The sequence below is a fragment of the Eurosta solidaginis genome, chromosome 3 (genome assembly GCF_040869045.1).
Source record: "Eurosta solidaginis isolate ZX-2024a chromosome 3, ASM4086904v1, whole genome shotgun sequence".
Taxonomy (NCBI): domain Eukaryota; kingdom Metazoa; phylum Arthropoda; class Insecta; order Diptera; family Tephritidae; genus Eurosta; species Eurosta solidaginis.
Window position 1 is genome coordinate 217,493,946 of NC_090321.1, and position 16,806 is coordinate 217,510,751.

Below are 16,806 nucleotides of genomic sequence, written 5' to 3' on the forward strand. Positions count from 1 at the left end.
AAACTCGACTCTCACAACATAAATCCGACTACAAACATTGTCACAGTAGGACTAATTATAAAACAGCACTCATGGCCCACTGTACTAACAAAAGCCACTGTCCGAACTTCGACGTCGCTTCAGTTGCTCAGCAAGAACAACAAAACAAGAAAAGGATGACTATAGAAATGTTACACATAATAAACACACGGCAAATAAAAGATTCAATTACAAAACAGCCATTGACAATATTGCACAATCATACAGGCACTTATTAACAAAGAACGGACGTTAGGCGGTAAATACGTGAAAATAAATGTATGTATTTAGTTTTTTAAAAATGTATTATTTAATTTACAATTAATAAATAAATTGTATGTTTTTATGTTGTTTAGTTGCCCTGAACACGATTACCGAAGTTAATTGAAATATATTGGCAGTCACAAAAACCTTAGTGTTTTATTGTTTTTTGCGGAACCAACAAAAACTTTTGACCTCGAGCCAGCAATACTTAGAGATATTAGAAAACAAAGGTTGCAAAAACATCAAGATAAAATCTAAAACTTAATTAAACCTAAACTTTTTTATAAAACCTAAAATTTATAAAAATCATAAAACTTAACAGAACCCAAAAGTTAATAAAATCTAAAATTTAATTAAATTCAAAACTTACTTAAACTTAAAATTGTGATAAAACCGAAAATTCAGTAAAATCTAAAATGTAATAAAAGCTAAAATTAAGTAAAACTTAACATTAAATAAAATCAAAAAAAAAAATAAAAAATAATAATTAAAAAATTCTAAATTTATTAAAAGCTTAAAATAAATAAATCCTAAAACTAAATAAAACCTAAAATAAAAAAAAAAATAAGTAAGGACGGGGCTGTCTTCGGCTGTGCCGAAGACTTCATACCTTTCATGAATGGGGCCGAACAATAATCTTATCCCGTTCTTAATCTCCGAATAATCGGATGTATAAGATAAGCAATATATAGTGAACAGATCTACTTACCTAAACGATTTTTAAGATAAATATAAAATAAAAAATAGGTAGGTACTTTGTGCGAGGATGCGAAGTTTCAGGTTTTTTGTGGTCTGCGTGTAAAAACTATGACTACGAATCACGTATTTCAACAATATATGACGTAAACGTAACTATTTGATGAAATTTTATGAATTTTAAAGCTTCTAGCCGTAAAAAAGGGGCAAAAAAATACAGTTTATATGGGGTATATAATATATGTACCACCGATCTCTATAATTTTTTCAGACAACAATATATGCTATATACGTAAGCATTTGGTGAAATTTGAAGCTTCTAGCTGTTAAAATGGGGAAGAAATTGCGCAAAGTTTCTTATCTGAACAATCGGTTGTATGATATTATATATACCACCGCTCTCTATGATTTTTTCAGACAACAATATATGCTAAACACGTAAACATTTGGTGAAATTTGAACATATCTAAACGATTTTTAAGATAAATATAAAATAAAAAAATAGGTAGGTACTTTGTGTGAGGATGCGAAGTTTCAGGTTTTTTGTGGTCTGCGTGTAAAAACTATGACTACGAATCACGTATTTTAAAAATATATGACGTAAACGTAACTATTTGATGAAATTTTATGAATTTTGAAGCTTCTATCAGTAAAAAAGGGGCACAAATGACAGTTTATATGAAGTATATAATATATATACCACCGATCTCTATGATTTTTTCAGACAACAATATATGCTATATACGTAAGAATTTGGTGAAATTTGAAGCTGCTAGCTGTTAAAACGGGGCAGAAATTGCGCAAAGTTTCTTATCTGAACAATCGGTTGTATAAGATATATACTATATATACAACCGATCTCTATGATTTTTTCAGACATCAATATATGCTATACACGTAAGCATTTGGTGAAATTTGAAGCTTGTAACTGTTAAAAGGGGGCCGAAATCGCAAAAAAAAATGTATTTATACTATATATGTATATATACTATATATACCATCATATATATATTATATATATCACCGATCTCTATGATTTTTTGACACAACAATATATACTATATACGTAAACAATCGGTGAAATTTAAAGCTTATAGCTGTTAAAATGGAGTAGAAATTGCGAAAAGTTTCTTATCTGAACAATCGGTTGTATGAGATATATACTATATATACAACCGATCTCTATGATTTTTTCAGACAACAATATATGCTATATATGTAAGCATTCGTTGAAATTTGAAGCCTCTAGCTCTTAAAATAGGACAGTAATTACGAAAAGTTTCTTATCTGAACAATCGGTTGTGGGGGATATATACTATATATACGACCGATCTCATCAATTTTTTCAGGCAACAATATGTGCAATATACGAAAGTATATGGTGAAGTTTGAAGCTTCAATCTGTTAAATTGAGTAAGATATTACAAAAATTCTCTTTTTCTGAAAAATCGGTTGTATGGAGGATATATGCTATAGTGGTCCGATCCGGCCGGTTCCGGCAAATGTCTAATCGGACACCCAAATATACCCGCTCACCAAATTTTATTAAGATATCTCAAAAATTGAGGGACTAGTTTGCATACAAACAGACAGACGGACAGACGGACATGGCTAAATCAACTCAGCTCTTCAACCTGATTATTTCGGTATACTTAATGGTGGGTCTATCTATTTTCCTTTAAGGACTTTCAATTTTGGGTTTCGTGTCGAAATTAATATACCATTTCATTTTCATGAAAGGTATAAAAAAGAAAACATTATACAAGTAAAACCTTAAATAAAAATACTACTTCTTATAAAATAAATTAAACCAAAATAAATTTAAAAAAATAATAATAGTATTGTTCATTTTCTAAATAAATTAAATTTATAACCGCTGTCATACCATAAATTAAATAAATAAATAAATTAATTAATTAAATAAATAAAAATATAAAATAATTAATGCGAATAAATAAGACACACATTTACGTAGCCACATATACATACTTACACAAGCAAATACAAATAAATAGAATTCTTAGTAAGGTTTTGTTCTATTTCTATCACAGGCCCCACCCGGCGGGGTTATCCCTGGACCGGATCCACCCAAGAAGTTTGATGTTAATTTAATTGCATGAAAGCCGACGGGAAATCCGCATAGAGGAAAAAAACCTTAGATATTAAACAAAAAAAAACCTAGCGCAATGTTATTTTGAGCAGTCGGATGGAAAAGCAAAACCCGATAAGCCAAAGAAGGATAAACACAAAAGCAGCGAAAACCACAACAACCACAGATAGGACGGAGAGACTGGCAGCGCTTTGCTTTTTTTTAAGCGAATTATTATTTTGTGAGGAGAATTTAGCCTGGGGGTTATTCCACGTTTCGGGTTTAGTTTAATTTTTTTCACGAAATTTTCGGTTCACAATTTTTCTTTGCATCCTTTTCAGAAACCTTGTTTTTTTGTGACAATTTGCAAACTCAGGCCCGCAAAACCAAATTTTCTGGTATAGCTTTCCCTACCGTTTAGAGAATTTTGACCCGAGATTTTGCTTGTTGATTTCACCAACTGTCAGCCTTTCTAAGCTTTTTAGCTTACCACGGTTAACAGAAAAAAAATTAAGCGTTGAGGAGCAAACCAACAAGAAAAAACAAGAAAAAAACAAGTAAGGAAGGCTAAGTTCGGGTGTAACCGAACATTACATACTCAGCTGAGAGCTATGGAGACAAAATAAGGGAAAATCACCATGTAGGAAAATGAACCTAGGGTAACCCTGGAATGTGTTGTATGACATGTGTATCAAATGGAAGGTATTAAAGAGTATTTTAAAAGGGAGTGGGCCTTAGTTCTATAGGTGGACGGCTTTTCGGGATATCGCCATAAAGGGGGACCAGAAGTGTTAATGAGTATTTTAAAAGGGAGTGGGCCTTAGTTCTATAGGTGGACGCCTTTTCGAGATATCGCCATAAAGGTGGACCAGGGGTGACTCTAGAATTTGTTTGTACGATATGGGTATCAAATGAAAAGTCTTAATGAGTATTTTAAAAGGGAGTGAGTCTTCGTTCTATAGGTGGACGCCTTTTCGAGATATCGCCCAAAAGGTGGACCAGGGGCGACTCTAGAATTTGTTTGTACGATATGGGTATCTAAAGAAAGGTGTCAATGAGTATTTTAAATGGGCGTGAGTCTTAGTTCTATAGGTGGACGCCTTTTCGAGATATCGCCATAAAGGTGGACCAGGGGTGACTCTAGAATTTGTTTGTACGATATGGGCATCAAATGAAAAGTGTTAATGAGTATTTTAAAAGGGAGTGGGCCTTAGTTCTATAGGTGGACGCCTTTTCGAGATATCGCCATAAAGGTGGACCAGGGGTGACTCTAGAATTTGTTTGTACGATATGGGTATCGAATGAAAAGTCTTAATGAGTATTTTAAAAGGGAGTGAGTCTTCGTTCTATAGGTGGACGCCTTTTCGAGATATCGCCCAAAAGGTGGACCAGGGGCGACTCTAGAATTTGTTTGTACGATATGGGTATCTAAAGAAAGGTGTCAATGAGTATTTTAAATGGGCGTGAGTCTTAGTTCTATAGGTGGACGCCTTTTCGAGATATCGCCATAAAGGTGGACCAGGGGCGACTCTAGAATTTGTTTGTACGATATGGGTATCTAAAGAAAGGTGTCAATGAGTATTTTAAATGGGCGTGAGTCTTAGTTCTATAGGTGGACGCCTTTTCGAGATATCGCCATAAAGGTGGACCAGGGGTGACTCTAGAATTTGTTTGTACGATATGGGTGTCAAATGAAAAGTGTTAATGAGTATTTTAAAAGGGAGTGAGTCTTGGTTCTATAGGTGGACGCCTTTTCGAGATATCGCCATAAAGGTGGACCAGAAGTGACTCTAGAATTTGTTTGTGCGATATGGGCATCAAATGAAAAGTGTTAATGAGTATTTTAAAAGGGAGTGAGCCTTAGTTCTATAGGTCGACGGCCTTTCGAGATATCGCCATAAAGGTGGACCAGGGGTGACTCTAGAATTTGTTTGTACGATATGGGTATCAATTGAAAAGTGTTAATGAGTATTTTAAAAGGGAGTGATTCTTCGTTCTATACGTGGACGCCTTTTCGAGATATCGCCATAAAGGTGGACTAGGAGTGACTCTAGAATTTGTTTGTGCGATATGGGCATCAAATGAAAAGTGTTAATGATTATTTTAAAAGGGAGTGGGCCTTAGTTCTATAGGTGGACGCCTTTTCGAGATATTGCCATAAAGGTGGACCAGGGGTGACTCTAGAATTTGTTTGTACGATATGGGTATCAAATGAAAGATGTTAATGAGTATTTTAAAAGTGAGTGGTGGTAGTTGTATATGTGAAGGCGTTTTCGAGATATTGACACAAATGTGGACCAGGGTGACCCAGAATATCATCTTTCGGGTAGCGCTAATTTATTTATATATGTAATACCACGAACTGTATTCCTGCCAAGATTCCAAGGGTTTTTGATTTCACCCTGCAGAACTTTTTCATTTTCTTCTACTTAATATGGTAGGTGTCACACCCATTTTACAAAGTTTTTTTCTAAAGTTATATTTTGCGTCAATAAAGGAATCCAATTACTATATTTCATGCCTTTTTTCGTATTTGGTATAGAATTATGGCATTTTTTTCATTTTTCGTAATTTTCGATATCGAAAAAGTGGCCTTGGTCATAGTCGGATTTCGTCCATTTTTTATACCAAGATAAAGTGAGTTCAGATAAGTACGTGAACTAAGTTCAGTAAAGATATGTCGATTTTTGCTCAAGTTATCGTGTTAACGGCCGAGCGGAAGGACAGACGGTCGACTGTGTATAAAAACTGGGCGTGGCTTCAACCGATTGCGCCCCAGAAAACAGTTATCGCTATAGAATCTATACACATACCAAATTTCACAAGGATTGGTAAATTTTTTTCGACTTATGGCCTTAAAAGTATTCTACGCGATATAAATGAAAAAGGGCGGAGACACGCCCATTTTGTAATTTTCTTTTATTTTTGTATTTTTTTACACCATATCTGTACTGGAGTTGAATGTTGACATAATTTACTTATATGCTGTAAAGATATTAAATTTTTGGTTAAAATTTGACTTAAAAATTTTTTTTTTTTAGATGTGGGCGTGTTCGTCATCCGATTTTGCTAATTTTTATTTAGCACACATATAGTAATAGGAGTAACGTGCCTGCCAAATTTCATCATGATATCTGCAACGACTGCGAAATTACAGCTTGCAAAACTTTTAAATTACCTTCTTTTAAAAGTGGGCGGTGCCACGCCCATTGTCCAAAATTTTACTAATTTTATATTTTGCGTCATAAGGTCAACGCATCTACCAAGATTCATCGCTTTATCCGTTTTTGGTAATGAATTATCGCACTTTTTCGGTTTTTCGAAATTTTCTATATCGAAAAAGTGGGCGTGGTTGTAGTCCGATTTCGTTCATTTTAAATAGCGATCTGAGATGAGCGCCCAGGAATCTGCATACCAAATTTCATTAAGATACCTCAAAATTTACTCAAGTTATCGTGTTTACGGACGGAAGGACATGGCTAATGAATTTCTTTTTTCGCCCAGATCATTTTGATATATAGAAGTCTATATCTATCTCGATTAGTTTATGCCGTTACGGATTACCGTTATGCGAACAAAGTTAATATACTCTGTGAGCTCTGTTCAGCTGAGTATAAAAATAACTTTGAGCCATTTTAAACATAAACTTGAAATTTGAGTTGAATTTTTCATTACATAATTTTTAGAGGTTTAAGCACATAGGCTTAAGAACAATTAATTTGTTTTTTTTTTTTTTTTTTGGATTTGTTTATTAACGGAAATATACATTAAGAAATACATTTATAACGTTTAAGAAAAAAAATCGAGTTGAATTATTTTTATTTTTCGGTATTTTTTTTCGGTTAATGGGTTGAAATCCCACGATGAGTAGACAGAATTCCTTTTTTGTTTGGTGAAGGCGTTGCGCAGGCGCGGAAGAGGGGACGTGGGTATGTCGACTGACATGGACAAAGGTTAGGGTAACTAGTGGCTTCTTAGACTCTTGACAGACGGACTAGTGTCAGGCTAAGCGGGCTTCGCTCGGGATAAGCAGTAATAGCGAAGCCCAAGGCGACATTTTATATGTAGAGGAGGGAGGGTGGACTCCACCTGACCTGGACGGGACTTCTCTTTCCTATCACCTTGTCTATTTCTCACCCTATCTCTATATGAACACACAGGCATGAATCCCTCTATTTTTGTTTACGGGTACTGTAGGCGAGGACGGTGGAAAAGACCCCCCCTAACCGACGAGCTAGCCAGGGCTCGCAAGCCTGCTTGCCACCGTTCCTTACCACAAAAACAGGAAGTACCGTAACAATGTTGTACTCTTTTGCTCCTTGATGCGTGTCAAAAAGAAGTACTCTGTCTTTAAAATAGCTACACATATTCTGCGTAAGTAAGCTGGTGTGTCGAAGCCTCGCAGCACTGCCATTGTCTGCATCCAGTTCGCAGTTTAAATCATTTTTGATGTCCAACGTAATCAGTGCACAGAACTTCCTTTTATTGTGGCCTCAAGAGATAGCTTCCACCAGCTATATTGGCGACAGTTTGTATTGCATCTAAGATGGATCTTGATTTGCGAAATCGATATTCATTATTCGATAAGCCACGTGGGCTTTCTAGAGTCAGCTGTAGGCGCTCGCTAATTATACGATCGAAAATCTTTCCTAGGGAATTCAGCATACATAGTGGCCTGTATGAGGATGGTTGTTTACCGCGTTACAGCAAGAGGACAACTCTTGGTCAATTCCACGGGTGAGGTAACACGCGTTCTTGCATACAGGCATTAAAAATACCAGTAAATAATGTAGTCTAGTCCTGATCGCGGCTTTAAGGGCTGTGTTTGGTACTCCATCGTGTCCGGGGGATTTGTTATCAGCAACTCTTGTTTGCAGCGTCCAGCACTCCTTGCTCTGTAGTATGCGGAATTTCCGCACTTTCGAGAGCCTCGCTTCGATAAGTCTAGCGATCTTGCGGTGCGAAAAGTGTTTGAACAATATTATTTATAAGTATCGGGAACGTGGGTTGCTGTGATATCGGTTCTTTAACTTTGGACATCACAGTTCTGTAGGCTGATCCCCAAGGTTCGAGGTCAAAATTATCCAGCAGTTTCCTAAAGCACAACTTCTTGCTCTTTTTTATGCCATTTTCAAGTGCCTTTCTTTGTGCAACATAGGTGCTTTGTAGCTCCGCATATCGTGGTGATGAGGGTGCCCTCTGCGCTATTTTTAGTGCTTTGTGACATTTTCCACGCTCTTCCGCAATTTCGTCGTTCCTCCATTACACCGGAGTTCGCTGGGTTTTTCCGCGACTTCTGGGCATGGCAGCATCACATGCCATACATAGCGACTTAGCTATTTGAACCGACTGGTCTTCCGCATGCGATCCTCGTATTATGGCATCCTTCCAGGATCGAAAAGGTGCTGTTTCCATTTCCTAATTTGTAGATGTTTTGCTGCTACCCTTCGTGGAGTTTCGAGTAGCTCCACGCGAATAACTTTATGTGTAGACGTTGCTTATGGATGGACCATTTTTCTCGTCTTGCTATTTCGTCGCTAGTAAAGGTGAGATCTATAATGGATCATCTGGTGCCTGTATCGAAGGTATATATCCCTGGTTCATTTAGGAGTTCTAGCCTCCAAGAAGTTAGGCTTTCGAGAAGGACTCTCCCTCTTTCGTTGGTTTGTCTACTTCCCCACACAGATGACCATGCATTGAAGTCTCCACACACTAAAAGCGGGTGTTGACCTCGTGCTTCCATGGTGATCCCGTACAACATGTCTTCGAACTCGGCGATGGTCATGCTCGGAGGGGCATAGCAACTGAAGACTTATACACCGTTGATTTTTCCTGTGGAAGACATTTCCCTGGTGCCCAAATTGAGGCTTTCCCTGTCGAGTCTGAGTCCAACCCTGCTTCTGACGATTTTTGTATTGTTTAGAAAGTACAACTATGTCATATCCTTCGTCATTGACTGTTTGGGATAATAGCTCTTGGGCTGCCTCGCAATGGTTTCAATTGAGCTGCAATACCCTCATGAGGCACTCATTTTGCTGCCCTTTCGTTGTGGGCATTTAAAACCGCCTGCCGAATATTGCCCGCCACAAACCGCGCATTTCGGTGCGTTTTCGCAACATGCAGCCTTAGGACCTTCCAGACCACATTTCATGCATAGACTATACCTCTCAACAGTTTCCTTACATTTCTGAGCTATATTCCCGTAGCCCCAGCACCTATAACAGCGTATATCTTGCTTGATCTCTCTAAATCGACAAGAACCTCATCCTACCCGGATTCTTTGCGTACTAAGAACAGCCTTGGCCTCATCCGCTGTAAGGCTTATAATTGCCGGCTTCGTGCCACTGTACTCTGTGCGTATGCTTTTTATGGCAGTCACATCTGGACGTTTGATGTTGCATTGATGGTGGAAGGCGTCGCCCTCGGGCGTAGTAATTTCATCGAGATCTCTGCACTGTAGTTTGACCATTTGGGACTTTGCTATAACTTTCGCCGAGTCCTTTAGCACCGTTTCAATTTCTGCTTGGTAGGCGCTTGTTTTCCCTACTTCCGATTTTTTCAGCTGTAGTAACAGCTCTCCTTTCGCCGTCCTTCTAATCGCTTTCACTTCCCAACCCGGGATTTTAATTCGTTGCAATTTCTCACTTTACGCAATATGTCGGCGTATGTCGCATCTCTCGCCTTGAAAATGATGATTGCGTCCGCCTTAGCCCAAAGTGCTTTTTTTTAGTCCGTGTTTTTATATCAGTGCCTTATGATGAAAAAAGACTACCTATATACCAAATTTAAGGCAAATCGAGTCATGTATATAATTTGTTGGAATAGACCGGTCCTGGCCCAATTCGCGAAAAACAAATATCGTTAGTACTTTACTAGGCAAAGCGCTACCTACAACCCAAAGTTCAGGCAAATGGAACAGTGAATTGAATTTGATCGAATAGATCGGTCCATGGTCCACTTCCCCGAAAGAAGTTGTACAGGAACACTCTCAGGGTTCGTACAAGAAATACGATTTATTACAATAGAGCGCACCCTGGTCCCCTTTCCGAAAAGAAAGAAGTACGCACTTTTTAGTAGAATAGGTCGGCCTTTGAACCAAATTGTGAATCTGAAGCATCCTCAAACCCAATTGAACACACACAGATTTTTTTTATCAGTCTAGTCGTTTAGGAGTAGTTTACTGACAACCGCATGGACGGAAGAAATATTATATACGTATAAGGCCCGGTTTTTCAGTACAAGTTCAGTTAAACTACGCTTAAACTCTTTCTGCATCTTTTCAGTCTTGCTTAACTGAAGTTTAAGCTGAGCTTAAGCGGCCGATCTGGCAGAGTTGAACTCTAGTTAACCTATCAGTTAGTAATTAGTGTTCGTTCGAAATGGTGTCTAATATACCGAACACGCATTTGGGCTTGAGTACCATCAGAGCTCATGTTGATAACTAGGCATACTTCTAAAATTTCAAGAGTTGCTTCGAAATAGTGGCCCAACTCGAGCATCATAGCATACTCAGAAAAAGAGGGAATTTTTTATAAAGCAAAAAATGCTATTACTTAAGTTGAAAAAATTTAATTCCCAACTGGTGGTTCTCTAACTGGACTCATATGTAAGATTCCATACCAAAGTATTTTCACGAAAATAAAATAAAATATATATAATTTATTTTTGGTAAATTACGCATCATTACTGCTATCAATCAGGGGTTTATTTACGTAGTATTGTGGAAATACTATTGTAACTGGGGTCCCTTTTGTGTGAGATAAGGTTGCTTGCAGCAAGTGGAAGAGGTTGCGCAGTGGACTTTCTCGTATGATACCCAGCAGCAACAGGTATGATGCTAGCATGAACACAATCCGTGTGGTGTTATCCGGCAGAGACTAGGAGCACCCTTTCTGGTTGCAATTAAAATGTAAGTAAATTAACTCACGGAGGCAATATGGTGTAGTTCACTGTCGCTTTTCCGTCCAAAGAATAGAATGAAACTCAGCTTTAGTGCGCGTTCAACTCACTATTACTATTGTATAGATATATTTAAGCTTAATTTAGTTTTATTGAATTTGAATTACAGAGTTTAGTAGGTATTCGATGAATATTTGCCAGTATGTATCCAGTGAAAATTTTCGAATGAGTGAAGTGAGCCAGAACGTTTCAAAAAAGCCGTGTCCTATTGGTGCTTACGGATTGGAACCATACCCATTAGATTCATTTTACCCAATACTGGAAAGTAGTATGAATCGTGATTGGTGGCCAATTTTAATAGAAAAATCGGCTCGCTGAAGTAGTCTCCTAGCATGTATTAGTTTTTTAGGCAAATGATTTCGTTACATATTGTACATTATTTCTCATAATAAACAGCTGTTGGCTTTGGTGGTACCACCTTGGAGATTTTTTTCAACTCCACCTCAACTCGATATGCAATGTAGGATATCAACTGGAGAAATGTGTTGAATATTCATTTGAGAACTGTACATTTGATTATATTGGAAATGACGGAAAATCGTTTCAATATATACTTCATTCATCCACCCTGTCGGAAAATCAACAAAGCAAAATAAGTCAAATGTACAGTTCCCAAAATCTCTCGAAATTAGGATAATAATTGGAAAATCTTAATGCCGTTCGAGATCAACCCGAAAACTTTTAATTTTACAAAATTTCTCAAAGGTTCGATAGTGATTGAAGAATGAAGTTGGATATAAACTCGATAACTATCTGCTTTAAGAATAATTAAATAATGATGTTGGATATCACTTCCGGAACTAGATATATATTTCGCTGGAGAACTTTTTGTCCATGTTTGTTGGGTAAACAAAATCCAGCTGTTGCCGTGTTTACAAATTATCTAGATAATAAAAAAAAAAACAATATTATCGCACTAAAAAGCATACCCCAAAGGCGGCCTTAAACTGTGACTGAAAAACTGCTCAGTAGTTTAACTGGAGTTTCAATTTGACTATCGCTTAAGTTAGCTTAACCAACTACTGAAAAACCGGGCTTCAGATCGATGAAATCTTCTTAGTGCACAAACATTAGCATATAAATATGTATATACATACATACGAACACACAGCGGCGCTGTTTCTATTTTGTTGGTAGATATTTTTTTTCGAATATATACATGAGTGCATCCCACTCAAAGCAATCCTGCGCGTACAATTCAAAGCGAACATACACAGGAACTGACTTTTGTGTCACATTTTCTAAAATTTCACTCTCATAAATTTTTTATAAAGCGCCTAAAGAAGTATAACTTCAAAAATGTAAACCATTTCAAAACAAAGCCGAAGTTCTCTGTTAGTTTCGGTATATAAGTTACGCTGAAAAACTTTTTTGGCTGGTTTGTGGTGTTTGTTGTTGGGATTCTCGTAGTTCTATTCTCTATTTGCGCTACCTTTTGTTGGATTATATTTTGTACTAGGGTGTGCGGATAATTATTGTTTTTTAAAATATTCCGGATTTTATTTAGATTAGTGTTCCAAAACTGCTTGTGGCTGATACTAAGTACTTCATTTACGATATTCGACGCGGTATTCACCTTGTATTTGAAGGGTTGGGCTGATTTTCATCGTTGTACCTAATTTTAAATTTTATTTTCATGTTTTCATTGTTGTTGTTTGTGCTAAAAATTGCTAAATAAAATATGTAAATTCAGTTTTCGCTCCTGAAGAAGCTAAGGTGCTTAGCGAAACGTTGAGCCGAAATAGTGGAGTTTTCATTTACTTTGCACTAAAGCAAATTTGTGGTCAAAAATAGCCTATTTATTTACATAATATTAAATACAATTGACCAGCTAACATATATATATAAAGAATAATAACTCCATAATGTGATTAAATTAGCAAAAGCAAAAATTTATAGATTATCGATATGGCGAAAATCCAAAAACTAATTCATTGGCCATGGTAAGGTTATGTATGACCGTTATATCGTTATGGATCGGTCAAGTTTGCCTTACTAATTTGGTAGTTTTCTTTTTTTTTCATGTTGTATTCATTAACGATTAAAGTTTGATCTTATAACCTAAGGCACTTACATGCGTCCACACATTAACTACAAACAACCTTTTTTTTTTTATTGACATTATTATAAACATTTAATTGTAAATAACACTTCAATTCTGCACACCCTGCAATTAATTTTGTTGCTCTGAATTTAGAAAAGCTCGAACCGTTTCATTATTTATAGTTGTATATATAGTGGGATAATAGGAGTTATAAGTGGATGTCCCAGCTGATACCACAGCACAAAGTCGTTCATTCACAACGCCCGGGGCACCGGAATCTCCCCAACATGTATCACCTTCCTTAGTTCCAGAACAAATCATTGATTCAGTTAAAAAATACCCCTGTTGTCGCATAACGATCCACACATTCGTCCTTTTTTAATATATACAAGACAGCAGATTGGAGTATAAACGGAACGTCCTCATTGCCTGGAGCTGTCAAACCCCATCCGCTAACACGCATTGCTGTGCGCGGGGTTAATTTACTACAGCAAAGTTGTATTGTTTTTATTGTATCACATTCCTCAAAGGGTTCACTCACTTTAATCACAGCTATGTCCAAATCTAGCGTTGTCGAATTAAAATTAGGTGCATAACGTATACGCAGTGCATTGCGACTTTGTCCATTTTGCTGTATATCACGTACATCGGATACACCAGCTGCAACAGTGATATGATTCTCGTCTAAATTTATCAGGCAATGGCCAGCTGTAACCACATGCCAAAAAGTGATTAAAGAACCAACGCATTCATATTCGCCGTAATAATTTATTGATACCACGTATGGACTATCCAGTATGTTCCAATCACTGCCACCTATAATGCGATATTGAGAAAAAGGGCGAAAAAGAGGATCGCGAAAGAACTGCGAAAATTCATTTTATTGTAAGTCTTTCCGTCGATTGTTAAGTTTGAAGTGAAGCAGTGAATTTAATTTTTCTGGGCGCTATTTATACACATTTTGTTGTGTGACTAAAAGCAAACAAAAGCTTTTTCCTATAGATCTAAGGAATAACAATACTTTTTAATCAAAGTTAAATAAATTGAAATAAATGCTAATTATTTTATTGTTGGGCAAATTACCTGACAAAATTTCTAGTATAATAAAAATTGAACAAACAGCTTTTGTTCTATCAAACTAATTAGAGAACATTTCCTTGTAGTTGTTTACTTGTATATACGTAAACATTTGTACAACTGAATAGATTCATTAATTTGAGAACGATCATGTGATGTGCGTACAATGACTGTATTTTTAATGAATAAACAGAGAAAAGTACAATGTATGTACTTAATTAGTTCTATCTGTTTTCAAAACCATAGTTGGGGGCAGTGCACTAAAATTTGAGCAACGACACTGCTGGAAGCTAAGTGGGTTGACATAATCAAGATCTTGTATTAAGTGTTAATGGGATGTTAATTTAATCCGATTTTAAAGTTTTTTCATCTTCAACATATTCGTTTAATTTTATAAGCTTAAGGCGGCATCTGTAGGAATATAGAAATTGAGTTTACATCGCTACAAATAATAAAAAGAAAATAAAAAAATGTTAAGCATTTCCTTTATATAAATGGACAAAATCAGCGAAAAATGTATCCTTAAAATATTCTTGCTGAACGCTGATTATAAAATTTTGACATAGAAATTGTAAAGATATTTATGAGAAGTAAAAATACATATAAAAGTGGAGCGCACATTACTTGGATTGGAAAGTTGGCAGGAAAGGAGGTATTATTAGTCAATCAATTGCGCTCCACCTTTATATTTTTACTTCTCATAAATATTTTTGCAATTTCTATGTCAAAATTTAAAAATTAAAATTTAGCAAGAAAATGTCTTTATATAAGGAGACATTTTTCGCTGATTTTTGTCCATTTACATAAAAGAAGTGCTTAAAATTTTTTATTTTATTTTTATTTTCTCCTTTTCTTAAATTTTCTCAGTGTCTTAACCTATCTGTTAAGTTTTGCGCTTGTAGCTCAATGAGAACTTACATAAAAGTCAATCCCAAAATTGCTTCCATTCCGCTTGATTTTTCTACATATCTCAGTCCGTGCGCCCCCAAGCGAAACTTTTTGTATTGTGTCACCGGCTGTCAACGACCTCTGAATTAAGCTCTAAATTTTTAGCCTCTAACTCATCGAGAAGTTACTTAAAACCCGATTTCAAATTTCCAAATTATTATCTAATTTTTTCGATCCGTGCGCCGCCTAACGGAATTTGTCTCCTTTCGTTCCTTTGTCAGGGTGTCTCTATGAGAAGTTAGTTTAAAATCGATCTCAAAACACCAAATTTCCCAATTCTTGTCTAAATATTTCGGTCCGTGCGCCATCTAACGGAATTTTTTTTTCTCCTTTTCTTAAATTTTCTTGGGGTCTTATCCTATCTGTGAAGTTTTACAGTTGTAGCTCAATGAGAACTTACATAAAAATCAATCCCAAAATTCCCTCCGTTTCGTAAAATTTTTCTAAATATCTAATCCCGTGTGCCCCCTAGCGAATCTTTTTGTATCGTGTCATCGACCTCTGAATTAAGTTTGAAATTTCAAGTCTCTAGCTCATCAAGAAGCTGGTTTGAAAATTTTTAAGTTCTTATCTAATTATTTCGATCCGTGCGCCACCTAACGGATTTTTCCCCTTTGGTTGCATTGTCACGGTGTTCTAACCTATGTGTAAGGTTTCACCTTTGTAGCTCAATGAGAAGTTACTTAAAAATCGATTGCAAGATTTGTATGAAAAGCGGACAAACATTAAGCCGACCTAATATAAAGGAAGTAATAATAAACAAGTAAGGACGGGACTTTATACCTTTCATGAATGGGGCTGAACAATAATCTTATCCCATTCGCATTCTCCAAATAATGCGCTGTATAAGATAAGAAACATATCGTGAACAGATGTACATACCTAAACGAGTTTAAGATAAATATAAAAAATGGCAAAAAACCTCCTTATCTGAACGATCGGTTGTATGGCATATATATTATATATAGCTCCGATCGAAATGATTTTTACAGGAAATCTTCTATGATATATTAGAATATATACCACCGAGTTTCACGTTTATACTTTCTAAATTAAGAGAGAAATGGCCAAAAATCTTTCTATCTGAACGATCGGTTGTATGGGATATAACTATATATAGCTCCGATCAAAGTGATTTTTTCAGGATATCTTCTATGATATATTAGAATATATATCACCAAGTTTCACTTTTATACTTTCTAAATTGCGGCAGGAATGACCAAAATCGTATTATCTGAGCGATCGGTTGTATGGGAGATATATGTTATAGTGGTCCGATCCTACCAGATCCGACATATGTCCAATATAATACAAAAATACATCCTTGCGCCAAATTTCATTGAGATATCTCAAAATTTGAGGGACTACTTTGCATTCAAACAGACAGACGAACGGACAGACGGTCATGGCTATATCAACTCAGTTCGTCGCCCTGGTCAATTCGGTATACTTAATGGTGAGTCTATCTTCTAGATTTCTCAACGTTACAAACATCGGACCAAAGTTAATATACCATTTCATGTTCATGAAAGGTATAAAAAGGCACGTGTGTACTTATGTACGTCAGAGGTTTACGCCGATTACTATTTCGGCGGCGGCGGCGTAGGCACTATTATATACCGGCGGCGCCGGCGTGGTGACGCGCCGGCGTAAACCGGTGTTCTTACTTTAAAAGGCTTGGTTTTTCTATTTAAAGCAATAATATTTAGGA

General features: G+C 36.3%; 1 protein-coding gene across 8 annotated transcripts in view; it reads right to left on the reverse strand.

The window, feature by feature from the left end:
* tun (tungus) overlaps nucleotides 1–16,806 on the reverse strand; it is a 328,073-nt gene that overhangs the window by 129,135 nt on the left and 182,132 nt on the right. Inside the window, exon 3 of one of the 8 annotated variants that reach the window (XM_067775136.1) lies at nucleotides 13,116–13,886. The exons of the other annotated variants lie outside the window; for them this stretch is intronic. Coding sequence (XP_067631237.1) covers nucleotides 13,396–13,886 — 491 coding nt within the window. The 3' untranslated portion in view covers nucleotides 13,116–13,395. Of the gene's footprint in view, nucleotides 1–13,115; nucleotides 13,887–16,806 lie in introns of those variants that run through there. 8 annotated transcript variants of the gene reach the window in all.